At 41.2% G+C, this 20552-nt stretch overlaps 1 protein-coding gene across 3 annotated transcripts in view; it reads right to left on the reverse strand.

The window, feature by feature from the left end:
- Nucleotides 1-20552, reverse strand: part of VIT (vitrin) — a 118342-nt gene that overhangs the window by 75267 nt on the left and 22523 nt on the right. For all 3 annotated transcript variants that reach the window (XM_054548229.2, XM_063713724.1, XM_002812134.5), the window contains exon 3: nucleotides 10651-10716. In XM_054548229.2, coding sequence (XP_054404204.1) covers nucleotides 10651-10716 — 66 coding nt within the window. The remainder of the gene's footprint in view (nucleotides 1-10650; nucleotides 10717-20552) is intronic.

Here is a 20552-nt window from a genome sequence, read left to right on the forward strand (position 1 = left end):
GCTCTGCTTCTCCCTTCATGCCCCCACCCACCCACTCTCTCATATGATTCCTTAAGATAATCTTGCCTTCTCATAGACACTCTCACTTTCGTATCAGAAATCACATTAGAGCATCTCAGTATCTGCCAAGGGTTCCTTCCCAAAGGCCCTGGGAACTAGCTGCAGGGAAAAGAGAACCACTTGCAAACCAGATCGAATTGTAGGATTACCTTTAGGTCACTGAGGTTCATGTGTCTGCTGTAGTGATCTCACAAGGGTTCCTGGGCAAAAGGTCTCATCTCAGAACAGAAAACTGGTACTATTTGAGTCAATTTTTAGTACAAAATTGGAATCTGAGAGGAAGAACTGCAAATATTTCTGCTGTTGTTTGGGTCTTCTGCCTAGGCTAATAAAAGTGATTATTAGATGATGTCACATACAATAAGCCGATTATGTAGTAGGCCAAATTAAACTGTAGATTCCTTATTTTACCACTCATCTTTTCAGTGATCCCAGGCAAGCCACATTGCTTCTGGAGAACAAGTTTCCTTATCAACAAGCAATCATCGTAAGCTTGCCTCATGCCTGTTAATAAGGAAGAATTATTATTTTTATTTTTTTAATGAAGAAGAAGAATTATAAAAAAGCACTTATGCATGAAAATCTTTAATATTAAACTTAAGTTTGTTGGACTGTGATATTCAACTAGAGTAAAATCCTGTTTTTAAGAGAATTATGCAAAAAGTCCTTAGTTTAATGAAATAAAAATATCATTAATTTGAAGATGAATGCATTGTTCTCCTTGATCTTGACATCTAGGTCACTTTAATTCTGCCTTTGAAGCACCTTCTTTTGCAAAGCATTTTTATCCATTTTTCTTAAACAGTCTTTGATCACATTGAATCTTTGCTCAAAAACCACCACTAGGTTTTTGCTGCCATTAGGAAAAATTCCAAAATCCTTAAGTCCTTTCCACAGTTTCTTCCATGGAACATCTGGGCTTGCCAATACTTGCCAATAAAGTCTTTACTTTCTAAATGCATGTTGTCTTGCACACTTAGCTTGAATCATTTCTCACCTCTGAAACCCTTTTTCCTTTCATCTGTTTGAATGTTACTATCTTTTAGGTCCCGGTTCCAGTTAACATCTTCATTCATCTACTAGAATATAAAATTCATGAGGGCAGGGACTTTTGTCCGTTTTGTTCACTGCTGTTCAAGAGAATGTCTGCTCAATGAATAAATGAATGGATGGAGTGATTGGATGACAGTGGGTAACTGGCCTGTGGCAACACAGTTTTGGGGCAGCTGCAGAAGTTTGTGTCTCTAAAGATACATATTTTAGTTTACAAAGGACCCTAATATAGGTTCTTTCATTTGGTCCTTACAAAACCCTAAGAGGCATTAGTTCTCATTTTTCAGAGAGGCAAGTTAATTTGTTCAATTAACAATTGAACAATTGTTCAGATATCAAGTGGCAGAACTAAGACCTGAACTCAGGCCTATAAACCCAAAGCTTTGCCAGCTCCACCTGGTTGCCACTTCCATGACTGAAGGGAAGAAGTTAAACTGCAGCTTCTCTAGTCTAATCTTACAGGCTTTTCTGAACTTGAAGATTGCTGACAACCACTAGTGGGTGAATGCAGTATATATCTTACAAATAGGTTGTGTGTATGCGTGTGTGTGTGTTTATGTGAATACATGCATGCATCTGTGCATTTACCCCAAATACCTGCAAAGTAACTCTTCTAGCGTAATTTTCCATTGTATTGTTTTCCTGTTATTTCTGAGAATTGCCAGGGTAGAGGCAACTGAAAATCTCTGCCTTCTTTCTCACCCACATATCAGAAGAAGGGCTAGAAAGTTAATCCTCTTCCTTTTTCGTGGTCTGAGAAAGGGCCCACATACCAATCTGTGTGGAGAACCCACCAGTGTTGGCGCCAGGTGTCTAAGAAGCAAGAAACACTGGGGATTACTTACAAGTCACTACACATAAACCTACCCAAGAAGCTGTGTGCATGCTATACCAAATCTTACAACCACGGAGTTGTATTTCTCTTCATCAGTGTCCAATGCATTAAATAACTAAGTCCCAGAACAATGACCTCTTCATGCTCAAGGCAGTAGGTTCAGGAATCATCTATTCTTTCAAGGTTGATTGCAAAAATCTTTCCATGCCTTACAAGGTATTAAGATTAATTCACTGGAGAGAACTATGTGAACTACATGTTGTACATTTCACCCCAAATTAAGTCCATTTCAACAGACTCCAATGTAAATGGAAATATTTCAGAATGTAGCTCTACTGCCTGTGGAGAATATCTTGTTTATCTCACTGATTGTTGTCTTCATCATGTAAATTTCCTGCTTAGAAAACTCTCAGGAGTCCCTGCCCTCTAGTGAATGACAAAGAAGAAAAGCTTCTTAGATCGGCGTTGCCTGGTGGGTCCTAATCCACCTTCCAGCTGCATTTCCGTGACTCCTCAACACTTAAACCCAACCATGACATTCACTGCTTCCTGACCTCATCCTCCACTTGTTTCCCATGGTATCTGGGCTTAGTCCACCTAGAAAGCCCTTTCCCAACCTCTGCCTGTAAAAATTCACTTATTTTTCAGGTCTTACCTTGAACGTTCTTTCATAAGACCAGTAGGAGTCCTATTGTAGACTCCTTTTTTGTTTTTCTCCTATAGAATTTACCACATTTTGCTTTATTTTATAGTGGCTTTTGTTGTTATTGTTCATTTGTCCATACATCCAACAATTACCTAATGAGCACTAATTGGGTCTTCATGGTACTTTTGGTCTTGCTGGGAAGATAGACCGTATAAAAAAAAGCTCTTAGAGTAATACGTGGTAAATACAGACAGTCCCTGATTTACAATGGTTTGACTTAAGATTTTTCAACTTTATGAAAGGTTTTTCAGGGTATTAAATGCATTTGTGACTTACTATGGGCTTATCAAAACACAACCCCATTGTAAGTCAAGGAGCATCAGTACTCGACGGAGAAAGTGCAGTGCATACAGGAGGCATCTAACCTACTTCTGAGTGTGTGTTGGGGATAGGGATTGGGTCCAGCAAGGCTTTCCTTTACATACTTTTGTTTTGTCTTATACAAGATTGATGCTTACTGAGGACACAGACTTTGCAGGATGGGCAGCCAGTAACACATTGCATGGAATCATCAATGGTTCCCATCTGCATAATGTGATCTCACCGGACACCACTTTGGACTAAGGCCATTGCTTCTGGGGCTCTTCTGCAGCTTCACTATGTGTGAAAAGCCATTGATGAGATTTTACAACTTAAAAGCTTTTCTCCCTCTAGCACAGACACTTTGCCAGGCAGGAATTGTTCTAGAGTCTGGTGGACATAATTTATGTGAAAATATATGATGTGTTTATTATAGTATGGACTGAAAGGCTCATAAGTTAAAGAGTAAGCCTTTTTTGAATGTGTAACCTACACATAAATGAAATTAATCCTTAAAATGTATAACATATTATGACTGCCTTAGGAAAAGTGTCTTATGAACACACCTAAGCCCTTCAATCTTTATTTGTATCCTTAAACAATCAAGAAAAATGCAGCCACATTTTGGTAATCTGTTAGAAACTGCTTGAGTAGGTTTGTGCTGACTAAACCTACCACTAAGGTGCCTCTGGCTAAGGTTAGATCTATGGCTCTAAGACTTATCAGGAAAATGAGAGCCTTGAAAATGTCACCTCTAAAAATAAAGTGATAAAACTCTCATTACTGCAGTAAGGTAAACTTTACCTTGGATTAAACAGTCCGTTAATTTATTAAGTCATTAACTTAACGTTTCTTCCCATTGCATTTTTTCCCTCTTACTATTCTAAGAAGGTAGACAGGCTCATGTTTTCCCACCTCTGGTTCTCAAGGTTGCAGGAGAGAGGGCAGTGTGTCACAAAGACAACACTCTCTCCAGGCTTTGAAAAGTAGACTCTCCAAATTCCCCTTGTTTCAGGGGATTGGGCTTGTTCAGCCCAAAGAGTGATGGAGACACAGTGATCTTCTAAGACTGGGAAGGTGGAAGTGGCCAAATAGGTTCCAGTAAAGGAAATGTCCCTTGCCCTAGCAGCTACTTTGAGGAGCACCCACCTCAGGGCAGCATCTGGTGTGATGCACCTTGGGGTGGAGATTTAGGTACAGGGCTTCCCCACCTCTGCCAACATCCCATCATCCAGGAAACAGTGGAGTTGCCCACCTTCTAGAGATAACGTGGACTTGGACACTGAGTAGCTGAGGGGACCACCCCGAATCTTCTAGACTGAACAAGCCCTCTCTGCTGGAGCAGAGAGGGAGGAAGTCTTTGTAATTAAGGAATTTGAATCCCACCCCCTACCCCAGCAATTGGCAGTTTGGAGTCAGACTTAATTTGATTTAGAAAATAATGTGATAAGCCAAATATGGTGGGATAAAATTGTATCCAATACAACTGAGCACATAAAAGCAAAATATTAGCTTGGAATGAATGGGCCTATGGGTTTGTGGAGTAGAGCTGTAAGAATCCATCCAATTGCTTTTTTATATCTTTGTTTTTCTTCTTTGTAAGACCCCCATGCCAGATTATTTTCTTTTTTCTTTTTTCTTTTTCTTTTCTTTTTTTTTTTTTGAGACAGAGTCTCGCTCTGTTGCCCCGGCTGGAGCGCAGTGGTGCAGTCTTGGCTCACTGCAACCTTTGCCTCCCAGGTTCAAGCAATTCTGCCTCAGCCTCCCAAGTAGCTGGGATTACAGGCGCCTGCCACCACGCCCGGCAAATTTTTATACTTTTAGTAGAGATGGGGTTTCATCATGTTGGCCAGGCTGGTCTCGAACTCCTGATGTCAGGCGATCCACCCGCCTCGGCCTCCCAAAGTGCTGGGATTATAGGCGTGAGCTACCGCGCCCAGCCTGCCAGATTATTTTCAACATGCTCTTAAGCATTACTTTCTTGGTCCAAAGGGCCCCCCACCAGTGGTGCTAAGTAACATCCATGAGGGGCACTGGAGGCCATGGACAGACCAAAGAAATGCAAAGAAGGAAAAAGGGGTGAGAAGATAAAGAAGTGAAAAAGAAGAGAAAGTAGAGAGGAGAGAAAGAGATAACTACCAAAATCAGTGGGAACCCCATGAGTAGGCAGAATAGATGTACTGGAATGGCAGGCGTTTTCAAGCCAAGTCCAAGGAAGACAGTTATGCTCTTCTCCTTCTCCCATTTTTCCCATACGTCTTCTACTTTACTTTCTACTTGGTCAGACTTTGATTATGCAACACCCTTATCTGCTACCAGGCAACAGACACCTCATTCTTTAGTCCCACCCAGCTTGAGAGGAGGCCACTGGGGAAACAGCAGGGGTTGAACCTAACCCAGACTTGAGTTTCAAATCTGGTCCTGCCAACTAGTGTCACTGTGCCTCAGGCACTAGATCCTCAAGAGTCTAGGAGAGTGCCCCCTGTCTAGGAGGGGTCAGGAAATTAATCACTGACCAACACTACCAAACTACCTTCTCCTTGTTATTTCACTTAAGACTTCTGGGTTGTGGCCGGACACGGTGGCTCACGCCTGTAATCCCAGCACTTTGGGAGGCCGAGGCGGGCGGATCACAAGGTCAGGAGATCAAGACCATCCTGGCTAACACGGTGAAACCCCGTCTCTACTAAAAATAAAAAAAAAAAATTAGCTGGGTGTGGTGGCGGGTGCCTCTAGTCCCAGCTACTCGGGAGGCTGAGGCAGGAGAATGGCGTGAACCCGGGAGGCGGAGCTTGCAGTGAGCCAAGATCGCGCCACTGTACTCCAGCCTGGGCGACAGAGCAAGACTCCGTCTCAAAAAAAAAAAAAAAAAAAAAAAGACTTCTGGGTTGTGAAGATTGTGTCTTGAAAAAACACTGGTGAAAATTGAGAGCTTCTAAAAGAGAGGTTAGAGGGCACTAAAGGGAACCTACCTAAATGATTTTACATTCATATTTGCAAGACGCCCTTGTCTTGGTCCTCTCTCTAGTCCACCGGTTATCACATTTTACAAGTCCTCAGAATCACCTGGAAAGCTGGTTAAAGCACAGATTGCCAGGCCCACCCCTGTAGTTTTTGACTCAGGATGTCTGGGCTGGGTGGGACAAAAAGTCCTGGATGATGCTGATGCTGCCGGTCCAGGAGCCACACATTGAGAACCACCGACCTAGTCCAATCTCACATTAAAGCTAAAGTGATTTGTTTAAAGCCCTGCTTTTATCATTTCACTTTCTGTTTAAAACTCTTCAAGAGCATCCTGTAAGATATATTTTGAGGTATCGACGCTAATGGTTAGATGATCAAGTTTTTTTATTTAGTGAAGAGGAGAGAGCCACTGCCCCCCACCACCCTGTCCTCTTAGGATGTTTTCTTAAAGACATAAGACATAAGAGGCCAGCCTTTTGATTTTACAATGCGAGGGCTCCGGCCTTCTGTAAGGATCTGTAAGCCCTTACCTCCAGAACGGCAAGAGAAATTGTAATTGTCTGTCTTCCAACTTACTGTATAAAGTTGTGTGAAATTCTGTCCAGACTTTGTACACACTTTCATACTCTCTGTATATGCATGTAAATCTGTAATGCTTACTCACAAGTTGTGTTCTCTCTCTTCTCTCTTCATATCTTCAAATATTGCTACAAAGGAGTTGTTGTTAATGTTGGCAGGATTGTTTCATTTCCCTGACACAACCTTCCTTAACACTTTACTATTCTCTGAGGACCATGCTCCTTTTATAGGGGTGGACCCCTGCCAGCCTTGCCTGATGCAATTAGATTCTCTCTGCCAGGAATTTGGGATCAGGACTGACAGACATGGTCTGGAGAGAGAGAGAGAGACAGCGAGAGACAGAAAGAGAGAGATGCACAGAGAGAAGAAGCAGGGGTGCCGGTTCCTGAGGCCTTTCCATCCGCAGTCCAACCGGAGGGAGTTACAGCTGTATTTCCTGCCTTGGGCTCTGTGAGCTACCCCATGTCCTGCCCAAATCCCCCTTTTTGCTTAAGCAGATTGGCCTTGGAGTTCTGCTAATTGCAACCAAAATAACCCACATGAAGATACTTCCCATTGCCCTCTTGAAGAAGTCCAGATCCCCTGAACATGGCAGTAAAGCTCTTCACCATCTGGCGTCTCTTTGCTTTTCATCTTTTTCCTCAACACATTCACTTTCTATTCTCTATTTCTGTATGTTGAACTACTTTTTAGCTTTTTCTACCCTTCAGGCCTTGGGCATGATGTGTTCTTTCTGCTTATTACACTCTTTTCTCCTCGTCTTTGCCTCGCCAATCCCTATTTGGCCTTCAGAATCAGTGTGTGTCATTTCCTCCAGGAAGCCCTCCCAGATACACAACTTTTCCTAACTCTCTGAGTACCTTTAGCTCCTCTTGTCGTAGCACTTATATGGACATTATCATTGCCTGTTGACTTGTCTTTCTTCCACCTTAGATTGTGAGCTCTGTGAGGGCATAGATTGAGTCTGGATTGCTGTTGTTTCTGGGTGTCTAACAGTGCCTGGTACTTGGCCAGCACCCAATAAATACTTATCAAATGAATGAATAATGTGCCTTCCTTGTCATCAGTCACATCCCCCAGCAGCAGACTCACAGTGTTGAATAGAAAAAAAAAGAAAGAAAATGACTTTGGCCTCAAGCTATAGACTATGATTTGGAAATACTCTGGAGATCAAGAATCAGATATCTCCGTGGTTTGGGAATATCCAATTACCTTCATTGTATCTTTTTTTCCCTATTTAATAATTGTGCCAGAGTTTCTAATTAGAGAAAAGACCTCATGCGGTTGCTGATTCCAATGTGCTGCATCACTAGGGAGATTTTGAGAATAAGGCTAGAATTTAGCATATCAGAAATTCAATCCATTTGAGATCTCTCAAAGAGGTTTGCCCTTGGGTCATTTAGCACAGACTTTCATAGTCACTGCAAACTGCTGTCATGGTAATCATGGAACCTTTCATGATTTTTGTATATGAGTTAATGAAGATACTGGAAACAGCCCAAAGGAATTCATACTTGGGCATGCATTTGTCTCCATATTAACCTAATCATTGTTTTGAACACACATCTGCCCCAGGGCTGGTCCTCTTGGCTCTTGGTCCTGACAAAAATAAATAAACAACTGATTCCTTTTTAGTATTTCAGCCTAGGAGGCTGTGGATGGTTGCCCTTTTGGTCTCATTTCAACAGGAAACCTCACATGGAAGGTTTAAAAGAGCAGAAGAAAAAAGGAGGCTGTGTGAAGCAAATCTTTCTTTTATTTCAAATGATTAATGTGGCTGATTTCAAGGTACCTAAATTTAATGCCTATAAATAAAGTTTCAGTTGTGGAGAGCACAGAACATTGACTATATCTAAAGCCTTTTTTATGGTTCTTTATAAACACACTTTAACTTAAGCTTCCATCAAGCCTACAAATTTGGATACAGATATCCCAGTGTGCTTACAATATTTGAGTGTGAGTTTTCCATCTGTGTCTTCTTTTGTGAGTTATTTCCCAATATCCATTCTTCTCTTTTTTCCTAGTAATAATAGCCCTTACTTTTAGCAAGGGACGTGGATGTTTAAAATCAGGACATGGCCGGTTGCGGTGGCTCATGTCTGTAATACCAGCACTTTGGGAGGCCGAGGCAGGTGGATCTTGAGGTCAGGAGATCGAGACCATCCTGGCCAACATAGTGAAACCCCGCCTCTACTAAAAATACAAAAAATTAGCCGGGCGTGGTGGCAGGTGCCTGTAGTCCCAGCTACTTGGGAGGCTGAGGCAGAAGAATCACTTGAACCCGGGAGGTGGAGGTTGCAGTGAGCCGAGATTGCGCCACTGCACTCCAGCCTGGCGACAGAGTCAGACTCCGTCTCAAAAAAAAAAACAAAACAAAACAAAACAAGACATTTCCCACTCTCCCTTACTGCTGGCCAATAGTACTTAAAGAGAGGGGTTATACTGAACTTTCTGGATGTAGCTTTAAAGGGAGCTATTGAGAGTGGTAGGAGGCAGCCAAATGCCTAGGCAGATAGGGATGGGTCCCTGGTGAAACCCCACCTCCAAGCCGTAGACAGTTTAAAGCCTGAAAGCCAAGCTACAAGTTAAATCCTCTGACTGGATTGAGAACCTGTCTTCCTGTTTCGTGCGCTTTCCTCTGATGGATCCCCACCCTTCACCTATTTTACATATACCTACTCTTTTCCTAATTGGTTTTCTACACTGTCATGCCCACCTTTGAGTGGTGTCTTTGCTGTAAACTTTTTTGCATACTCACAAACCAATCAGCACATACTCCCCATTCTGAGTCCATAAAAGTCCTCAGACTCAGCCACATTAGGGACTTTCACGCCTTTGGGTAGGGGAACCACCCCTCACGTCCCCTCTCTGCTGAGAGCTGTTCCCTCACTCAATAAAATTCGTCTCAGCCCTCCTCACCCTTCAATGTCCAGCTTATCCTCATTCTTCTCGGGCATGGTACAAGAGCTCGGGAACTGCTGAACATGAGTATAAGCTGTAACACAGGTAAGCTGGGGCATGCCAGCGTGGCCAAGCAAGGCCCAGGTGAAGCATCACCGGCTGGGGTTCCCTGGCTTGCAAAATGACTGAGAAGAAAAATCCTGCATCACTATTTTGTGCCCTTCTTCATCCCTTCCTACTGACTGGAATGTGGACATGATGGATGGAGCTGGGGCAGCCATTTTGGGGAATGAATTGGGAGCCACATTGAAAATGGCAGAATTAGAAGACAGAAGTCTGGGTCCCTGGAGATTGTGGAACTTTCATAAAAGGCAAGACCAGGAGAGAGAAAGAAACTGCAGTCTTAAGTAAGCATCTATTATTCCAGATTTTCTTTTCTTTTCCCTGTTTTTTTTTTTCACACAGTCTCGCTCTGTGGCCCAGGCTGGAGTTCAGTGGTATGATCTGGGCTCACTGCAACCTGCATCTCCCAGGTTCAAGTGATTCTCGTGCCTCAGCCTCCCTAATGGCTGGGATTACAGGCATGCGCCATCAGGCCTGGCTAATTTTTGAATTTTTAGTAGAGACACTATGTTGGCCAGGCTGGTCTCTAACTCCTGACTTCAAGTGATCTGCCCACCTCAGCCTCTCAAAATGCTGGGATTACAGGTGTGAGCCACCGTCCCTGGCCTTATTCCAGATTTTCTGTCGTCTGATCTTAACTGATACACCACTCAAAAGTGAAATTTATTTTTTCTCCTTCCATTGATCGGGTGTGAAATTGCATGGGCTTTTTTGCGAGATTTGCCTTCTGATCCCAGGGTCTGTTGGAAGGTGGGCAGTTTTGCTAGACCTTTGCATTAGCCAAAATAAGTTTTCTGGTATGGGGAATTGAGACAACATTTCAATGTCAGGGCTAAGCTTTTTCCACTTAGCCACAGAGATGTACTGTTGCCTAGTCTTTGTATGTGCATTTTGAGTTTTTCTAGTGCAGGGGAACTACATATCCTTTACCCTAAAGTCAAGGCTCCTATCTCAAAGACTTTTTGGAATGTGGTAGGGGATAAGACTTATCACCAATTAGTCTGAGTGGAAATTAATTGACATAGAGACAAAAACCAAACCGAAACAAAAATTATCTAAAACAAGTATAATAACCCTCCATGTGGGAGGAACAAGCGTGATGCCAGCAAGGAATTGTGATTTTACTTACTGAACTTGGGCCTTTTAATCTTCTTTGCTGTTTCTTTGTTTGAATGTACTCCAGTCACCAGCAAAACTACATAAAGAAAATTTTTTAAATTTTAATCAATATTATTTTACCTAAATGCTTTCTCTTTCGACTCATATTTGCTTTGATAATGCACAAAGTATTCTCACTGGCAGAAGTAATTTTCCCTCTTACAGTCATGCATCACTTAATGATGGGGCTACGCTCTGAGAAACGTGTCAATAGGTGATTTCATCACTGTGCCGATATTGTAGAGTATACTTACACAAACCTAGATGGTCTACTACACACCTAGGCTGTATGGTATGGTCTATTGCCTCTTAGGTCAAAAACCTGTACAGCATGTTACTGTACTGAATACTGTAAACAATTGTTAACAACTGATATTTATGTATCGAAATATATCTAAACATAAAAAGGTACAGTAAAAATACAGTATAAAAGATATAAAGTGGTACACCTGTAGAGGACACTTAGCATGAATGGTGCTTGCAGGACTGGAAGTTGCTCTGGGTGAGTCAGTGAGCGAGGGGTGAGTGAGTGTGAAGGCCTAGGATATTACTGTATAAAGCCGTCATCTACACGAAATTTATAAAAAATATTTTTTCTTTAATATAATATTAATCTTAGATTACTGTATCTTTTTCACCTTATAAACTTTTTAATTTTTTAACTTTTTGACTCTTTTGTAATAATGCTTAGCTTAAAACACACACATTTTACAGCTGTACAAAAATATTGTCTTTCGTTATATCCTTATTCCATAAGCTTTTTTCTATTTTTGAGATTTTTAAATTTTTTACTTTTAAAATCTTTTGGTTAAATGTTATGATAACTTTTTTTTAAGTAAGTAAAAGGAGTATACTCTAAAATAATGATAAAAATATAGGATAGAAAATACAGGCTGGATGTGGTGGCTCACACCTGTAATCCCAGTACTTTGGGAGGCAGGGGTGGGTGGATCACCTGAGGTCAGGAGGTTGAGACCATCCTGGCTAACATGGTGAAACCCTATCTCTACTAAAAATACAAAAATATTAGCTGGGAATGGTGGCACATGCCTGTAATTCCAGCTACTTGGGAGGCTGAGGCAGGAGAATCGCTTGAACCCAGGAGGCAGAGATTGCAGTGAGCCGAGATCACGCCACTGCACCCCAGCCTGGACGACAGAGTGAGACTTCATCACAAAAAAAAGAAAACACATACGCCAGCAACATAGTTGTTATTTGTTATCAAGTAATCATTATCAAGTATTATGTACTGTACATAACCGTATGTGCTATGCATTTATTTGGCAGCTGGCGGCTCAGTAGATTTGTTTACACAAGCATCACCACGCACATGTGAGTAATGTGTTATACTACATCAATGGCTACAATGTCACTAGGCAATAGGAATTTTTCATCTCCGTTATAATCTTATAGGCGGCTGTTGACTGAGACATTGTTATGAAGTGCATGACTGTATTAAGATTGGAGGAATGAGATGTCTAGTTTGTATACTTTTCTCAGCCCCTGCTGAAAGATCCCTTTAAAGACACCTCTTGGATAATTGTCCTTTGTTTTGCTGTGTTTAAATTTGACCACACCAAGCTGACGAATCTCCATTTTCCGGAGGAAGGAATGTGGGTCTGGAGAAGTCCACTAATTTGTCTCGTCCCATGAATTAATGAGGGAGGTGGGATGAGCACCCTGGCCCTTCCTGTACTCTGTCCTCCCTTCCACAGCAGGTTTCCAGATGGCCAATTTCCAAATAGCGAGAGAACTGCACGTGCATGTGTGTGCATCTATGTGTGTGCACACTATGTGTGTGTGCACCTATTGTGTGCACCCATGTATGTGTGCATATGAGTGTGCCTGAGGGAAGACTGAATTCAGGGAACATAAAAAGAGCCTCAGAAGAGAGGCTGTCTGGGAAAGAAAGGCACGGAGAAAGGGGCTAGGGAGAAGAAGGAGACTGATCAGAATGCCTGAGAAGTGACCTGAGTATTCCCTCCTAGTCCCCTGGCAGCCCTGGTTCTGTGTCCCATCGAGGCAACTGCAGATAGTTGAGCTTCCTCCTTAGAAACAGGAGCAGAACCTCCGATAGCATTTGGACACCACTCTCCTTCAAGTATATCAATAGGTGGAGAAGGGAGAATTCTGTATCCTTTCTAATTTAAAGTCTGGTTCCTTTTCAAGCACATAAGATGAAATAGAGCTTTCTCAGACCTTGTGATGGGTCTCTCCTTCTCCCCACCTGCTTTCTCCTTGCCTTTCTTTCCCAGACAGCCTCTCTTCTGAGGCTTTTTTTTTTTTTTTTTTTTGAGACAGAGTCCCACTCTGTTGCCCATGCTGGAGTGCAGTAGTGCGATTTCGGCCCACTGCAACCTCCGCCTCCCGGGTTCAAGCGATTCTCCTACCTCAGCCTCCTGAGTAGCTGGGATTACAGGCGCCCATCACCACGTCCGGCTAATTTTTGTATTTTTAGTAGAGACGGGGTTTCGCCGTGTTGGCCAGGCTAGTCTTGAACTCCTGACCTCAGGTGATCCACCCGCCTCGGCATGAGCCACCACACCCGGCCTGAGGCTTTTTATATATTCTCTCCATTCATTAAAAAGTGAATGTTGGCTGTTTTTATTATTGAAAAAAATACATGTTCTTTGTAGAAAAACGTAAACAACACAAATGTGGATGAATACAAAAGTATAATATCTTCTAGTCTTTTTCTATAGGTATACAGGTATTCATATGAATACCTTTAAACAAACATTTGATCATACTCATGTTGTTTGCAATGTTTAATAACTTATTTCTACTTAATGATCTATATCAACATTTTTTCATGTCATTAAATGTTCTTTCTACAGTAATTTTAATTGCCTTCAAAGTATTGCACTATATGGATGTATCATAACTTAACCAAACTTTGATTTAATATAGTGTAATCTTTGCATCGATCCATTATTTCCTTAAAATAAATTTCCAAATAGAATTTCTTGTCTGACATGCATGCTGACTTAAAATTTTGATACATATTGTGAAAATTTCTGGTAGCTTTTTTTTTTTTTTTTTGAGACAGAGTCTCACTCTGTCACCCAGGCTGGATTGTAGTGGTGCAATCTCGACTCACTGCAACCTCTGCTTCCTGTTCAAGCGATTCTCCTGACCCATCTTCCTGAATAGCTGGGATTATAGGTGGACACCACCATGCCTGGCTAATTTTTGTATATTTAGCAGAGACGGGGTTTCACTATGTTGGCCAGGCTGGTCTTGAACTCCTGATCTCAGGTGATCCTCCTGCCTTGGCCTCTCAAAGTGCTGGGATTACAGGCGTGAGCCACTGTGCCTGGCGGGTGTGTTTGTTTTTAACTGAACACACATCTTCAATTTAGGTATAAATGGACTTAGGAGTTCTTGGATTGGCAATTATTTTTGAAGAAAAAAGCGGCAATGCCACCAAGTGTTTAAAAAAACTTTTTATTTATCTTATGATTATCCAGCTACTATGGTCTCAATATTTGTTTACCCACCCCACCCAACCCCCCAACTAGAATTCCTACATTGACATCCTAACCCCCAGTGTGATGATATTAGAAAGTGGAGCCTTTGGGAGGTCACAGGTCTTAGACAGTGAGCCCTCATGATGGGATAAGTGCCCTTATAAAAGGGACCCCAGAGAGCTAGTTTACCTCTTCTGTCATGTGAGGACACAGCAAAAGGATGCCCCTCTAGGAACCACGAAGCCGACCCTGACCAGACTCCGAATCCATCAGCACCCTGATCTTGGACTCCCCAGCCTCCACAATGGTTAGAAATAAACTTCTGTTTTTCTAAGCCACTCAATCTATAGCAGTTTTTTATAGCAGACTGCATGAACTAAGACACTGGTTAACCTGTGCCAATGATGTGGCCATTGAATTATCTCCAATTTTGACTATTAGCACCAGTTGAGGCCTGAGTAATTGACATACCATGTCCTAGAAGAACAGAAACATGAAAGAGAACTGAGTGAGAACCAGAAGTCTAGCCAGGCAGAATGAAGGCAGACATTTTTTAGGTGTATTTACTTCTGGGGTTTGAGTGGGTGTGAGTGTCCCGGAGGTCTAATTTTTATGGTAGCCTCTTGTCAATTGACTGTGCAAAGACCATATTTTCACTTAATGCTCAAAAATAAATATCTATAATCCTATAATATTTTTAAAACAAGCACTAAATACATATATAGAAAAAAAATTGAGCAAGGAGAGGGAGTAAGTGAAATAATAAATTTGGGTATCATTTTTTGTGGAAAACCAAAAACTGTTCTTGGCCTCTGTGCCTGAGGAAAGTGGCTTATAAGTCCTGGTATCATTAGGACTATAAATATTTTAGTAAGAACACCCCATCATTTGCTTTTGGTTGCCCAAGACCTTTTAAGCTGAAAACATGCATAGCTGGGTTCAGTTGAACAGCAGTAATTAATAAAGTCATTATCTTCGATGGCACAAACAGGCCCTCCCCTCAGCTTCTGTGCTTATAATTAAAGCTCCTCAGAAACCATTCCTCCAGGGGACGGCTGGTCTGCAAATGTGCTTGTGCCCTGGAGCAAGTCTTCACTCCTCCCCAGCAATCCCCCTCATGCTACATTGGAAATGGTAAATTGCATGTTGAAGTTGGGGAAGAGAAAAATCAGTCTTGTGTTCGTTTTCCTAGGACGCCTAGCAGAGCACCAGAATGGATGGCTGATGCCCACTTCAAAGTGCAAAGCCGCAGACAGGTCTGAGAGCCAGTCCCTGTGTGAGAGCAGTTGGCAATGGAGGCCATGCATGTCAAGAAAACTTGAAGAGAGTTAAGTCTGGAACCCCAAATTCCAAGGCAATCATGCAGCAATGCTTCTCAGCAAAGCTTCTCAGTCCTTAAAAATCCAGTGTTCTCTGACCAACATGGTGAAACCCTGTCTCTACCAAAAATACAAAAATTAGCCAGGCATGGTGGCTGGCGCCTGTAATCCCAGCTACTCGGGAGGCTGAGGTAGGAGAATCACTTGAAACCAGAAGGTGGAGGTTGCAATGAGCCGAGATCGTGCCACTGCACTCCAGCCTGGGCAACAAGAGTGAAACTCCGTGGAAAAAAAAAAAAAAAAATTCCAGTGTTTCAGTTTTGAATAACCTAAATAATCCCTCTCCTCCCCTCCCTTCCCCTTTCTTTTCTTTTCCTTTTATCTTGCCCAGGCTAGAATGCAGTGGTATGATCACAGCCTACTGCTACCTTGAGCTCCTGGGCTCAAGGGATCCTCCTGTCTCGACCTCCCAAATAGTTGGGCTTACAGACATGTGTGCCACTGTGCCCGGCTACTTTTTAATTTTTTATAGAGACAGAGCCTCGCTATGTTGCCCAGGCTGTCTTTTCTTTCTTTAGTAGTGCTTGAAATGTTAAAGCATATTAAATACTAAAATTACTCTTTCAGAAAAAAAATTTCTCCCACTTCACTCTCTCCCTCTCTGATGTGACAATCAGGACAGTTAAAATACTGATTTTTAAAATTTATTGTATAATGCATAGAGAAAATATAAATGAATAAGCTTGAAACTATGTTTAATCTTTTTAATGTTAAAAATGCAAGCTAAAGCAAAATGAGGGGGTGTTTTCCCATATCATGCTAGTAAATATGGAACATAAAATTATATTTAATCCTGGCAGGGATTTGAGATTAGGGCTTCCCTGAACACTGTTGGTGAAGTATAAGCAGGCAGGGCCATTCTGGAAAGTAATTTCAAGAGCCTTAAAAACTTTTATATTCTTTGACCTAGAAAACAAACTCCTAGGAATATATCCCAAGTTATAATCAGAGGTATAGACAAAGATTTATGTAAAAAAATCCTCATTAGAGCATTATTTCTAATGGATCTGGAAATAATAAAATGTTGAAAATGTGCCAACAATAGGAAATCCTAGGCATTTATTACAAAGTAGTAGAATATTAAATTACCTGTGAAGTGTTCAGCTCTAACCTTAAGAATGACTCTGACAAGGTTAAAATATATGCAGATAAATAACTGGAACAAATATACTAAAATGTTAACAATGGAGGAATTATTATTTCCATTTTTTGTTTTCTGTATTTTCCCCTTTTACATTTGTATTTAATATAAAATATATATTTTATATAGACGTAATTTATATAATTAGAATCTTATAGAAATGAGAAATAACTGATATAATTACAAAAAACAATTACTTTTTAGTTTGGTCATATTGAAATCATATGGATTTATAATAATGAAAATTGCTTTCTAAAATTATTGGCATGATTAATCTGTGCGCATGTTTTCCAGTTTTCCTGTCAGTAATGAATTATAATCAGAATCCACATTATGTTCAAGAAAAGACATGAAATACCAGAACATCTAATCAATGATCAAATCAGTAGGTACTTACTGAATACTTGTGTACCCAGAACTTTTATAGGCATGCCTCATTCTAGCCCATAAACTTCCTGTTAGATCTTTTTGGAGACCCTCTATTTGCTAACATAGATAGTATCCACAATGCCTTCTTGAAAACCGATTTATAAAGCAGATCGTTTAAACATAGTTCAGGTTTCCCTGATGCTTTAATTTAGGATTATATACTCAATGAAACATTTAGCATCAAATAAATCAGAACTTCACAGCAAAGCCATGACAGCTTATTCTCTACAATCACTTAAATCATAAAATTATGCTTCAAATCATAGGATATTTAAAGCTAGGAGGAGCTTTGGAGGTCATCCTTTATTTTATAGAAAGGACACCAGAGCCAGTTTTAACCCCTTGGCTAGTGCTGCAGTCGTTTGGGGGAACCGGAATGCGAGTTTGCTGGCTACAGTGTTGGCCTCTTTACTCTACTTGCTCCCTGTCAGTGCACACGTGGATTATAAACAATACTCCAATGTCAATGAGCAGTGTAAAATTCTGCTCTATCATGCATTGAAACATATCTAAAGCAAGCATGCTACCTCTTAAATATATTAATTAAACACATTAAACACTTAATTGACATTAATTTAGAGAGCTTTTGAGGGATCCTTGGATGGCTCCAATACCTTAAAAATCCAGTATGCTTAAGGACAATTATTTGTTTAGAAATATTTATTGAGTGCCTATGATATGGGGTGAGCACTAGAGATACAACACTGAGCACGACACAGCTCCCGCCCTCGGTGAGTTAACAGATTTTGGAGAGCCAGAAAAATGACAAGGCTGATATCTTGCTGCTATGGTGAGAATAAACACAGGACACCAAGGAAGTGCATAGGAAGATGGCCCAACCTAAAGTGGGTAGAGGGAAGCTTCCTGGAGGATAGCATGGTTTGTGGGAGGGGTTGTGGGGATGTCAGTGAGAGGAAGAGCATTCCGGGAAAGGGAACGGCATATTCAAAGGCTTCTAGGTGAGAAATGATGCATTCCCCAGGGAAATCAGAAGTTCAGTGCCAGAGTGGGGGCTACAGTGAGTGACAAGAGAAGGGGAGGAGAGCAAGAGCCATATCAGGAAGGCCCCACAAGCAAGGCACTTGAAGAAACTTGTGCTGCATCCTAAAGGCAAAGGGAAAACACTGAGTTTGCATGGAGAGCAACAGAGTGGAGGTCAGATGTGGGCTTTAAGAGATTAATAGGGGTAAGGTAGAAAATGAGGTAAAGGCATAAGGATTTGGGGCAGGGAGGCCATCACAGCACCCAGAGGAGGGGTAGGGGGACTTAAGCAAATGGCCCTGAGGTGGAGACACGTGAGCAGAGGAGAGAGATGGCAGGGAGGCAGACACGTGAGGACCTGGGGACGGGACTATGTGAACGCAAGCCTCCTTGTTTTTCATTAATAGAGTGATTTATTATTCCACCCAGCTTCATTAAGGTATAATTGACAAATAAAAATCATCTATATTTATGATGTTTTGATATATGTGTACATTGTGAAATGATTAAATCAAGCTAATTAACATAGCTATGACCTCACATACTTAACAATTTTTATGTGTGTGGTGAGTACATTTTAACTCTACTCTCTTAGCAAATTTCAAGTAAACAATGCAGTTTTATAAGCTGTAGTCACTGTGCTGTACATTAGATCACCAGAACATATTCATCTTATAAATGAAATCTGTACCTTTTTTTTTTTTTTGAGATGGAGTCTTGCTGTTGTTGCCCAGGCTGGAGTGTAATGGTGCAATCTCAGCTTGCTGCAAGCTCTGCCTCCTGGGTTCCAGCAATTCTCCTGCCTCAGCCTCCCAAGTAGCTTAGATTACAAGCGCCTGCTAACATACTTGGCTAATTTTTGTATTTTTAGTAGAGACGGGGATTTTGCCATGTTGGCCAGGCTGGTCTTGAACTCCTGACCTCAGGTGATCCACCCACCTCGGCCTCCCAAAGTGCTGGGATTACAGGCATAAGCCACCACTTCTGGCCTGAAAGTTTGTACTCTTTGACCAGCATCTCCCTATTTCCCTGGCTCCCCAGGCCCTGGAAACCATTGTTCTACTTTCTGCTTCCATCTGTTTGGCTTTTGTAGATTCGATACAGTATGTAAATGAAATCATACAGTATTTGTCTTTCTGTGCCTGGTTTATTTCACTTAGTATAACATCCTTTGGTACACTTACATTGTAAATGACAGGATTTCTTTTTTTTAAGGCAGAATAATATTCCATTGTATATGTACAGTGTGAGCTAAGGGCCCAATTACATTCTTCTGCATATGGATATATTATTTTCCCAATAACACTTATTGAAGAGATTGTTCTTTCCCCATTCTGTGTTCTTGTCACCTTTGTTAAAAATCAGTTAACCATAAATGTGTGGGTTTATTTCTGGGCTCTTTATTTTGTTCCATGGGTTTATATGTCTGGTTTTATGCCAGTACCATGCTGTTTTGATTACTATAGCTTTGTAGTGTATTTGGATGTTGGGTATTTTGATGCCTCCACCTTTGTTCTTTTTGCTCAGGATTGCTTTGGCCTTTTGGAATCTTTTCTGTTTCCATATGAATTTAGAATTTTTTTTCCAAATTTCTGTGAAAAATGCCATTGGAATTTCAATAGGGATTGCACTGAGGATTGCATCGAAGAATCTGTAGCTTACTTTGGATAGTACAGGCATTTCAACAATATTAATTCTTCCAATCCATGAACATGGAATATCTTTCCATTTATGTACATCTTCTTTAATTTTCTGCATCTTTTTGTGTGTGTGTGTGAGTCAGGGCCTCACTCTGTTACCCACGCTGGAGTGCAGTGGCATGATCGTGGCTCACTGTAGCCTCAATCTCCCTGAGCTCAGGTGATCTTCCCACCTCAGACTCCCCAGTAGCTAGGACTACAGTCACATGCCACCACACCTGGATAATTTTTTAATTTTTTTGTAGATAATGGGTTTCTCCATGCTTCGCAAGCTGGTCTCAAACTCCTGGGCTCGAGTGATCTGCCCACTTCAGCCACGCAAGGTGCTGGGATTACAGGTGTGAGCCACCGTGCCTGGCCTCATCAATGTTTTATAATTTTCAATGCACAGATCTTTCACTTCTATGGTTAAATTTATTCCTAAGTAGTTTTTTTTGATACTATTGTAAATGAGATTGTTTCTTTGATTTCTTTTTCAGATAGTTCATTGTTAGTGTATAGAGGTGCTACAGATTTTTGTATGTTGATTTTGTATTCTATAACTTTACTGAATTCATTTATTAGTTCTAACAGGTTTTTAGTGGAGTCTTTAGGGCTTTCTGTGTATAATATCATGTTAACTGCAGAGGAAATTTTATTTCTTTTTCAGTTTGAATATCTTTATTTCCTTTCCTTGCCTAATTGCTTTGGGTAGGACTTCCACTGCTATGTTGAACGGAAGTAGCAAGAGTGGGCATCCTTGTCTCATTTCTGATCTTAGAGGAAAAGCTTTT

The sequence above is a fragment of the Pongo abelii genome, chromosome 12 (assembly GCF_028885655.2).
Source record: "Pongo abelii isolate AG06213 chromosome 12, NHGRI_mPonAbe1-v2.0_pri, whole genome shotgun sequence".
In the NCBI taxonomy this organism is placed as follows: Eukaryota; Metazoa; Chordata; class Mammalia; order Primates; family Hominidae; genus Pongo; species Pongo abelii.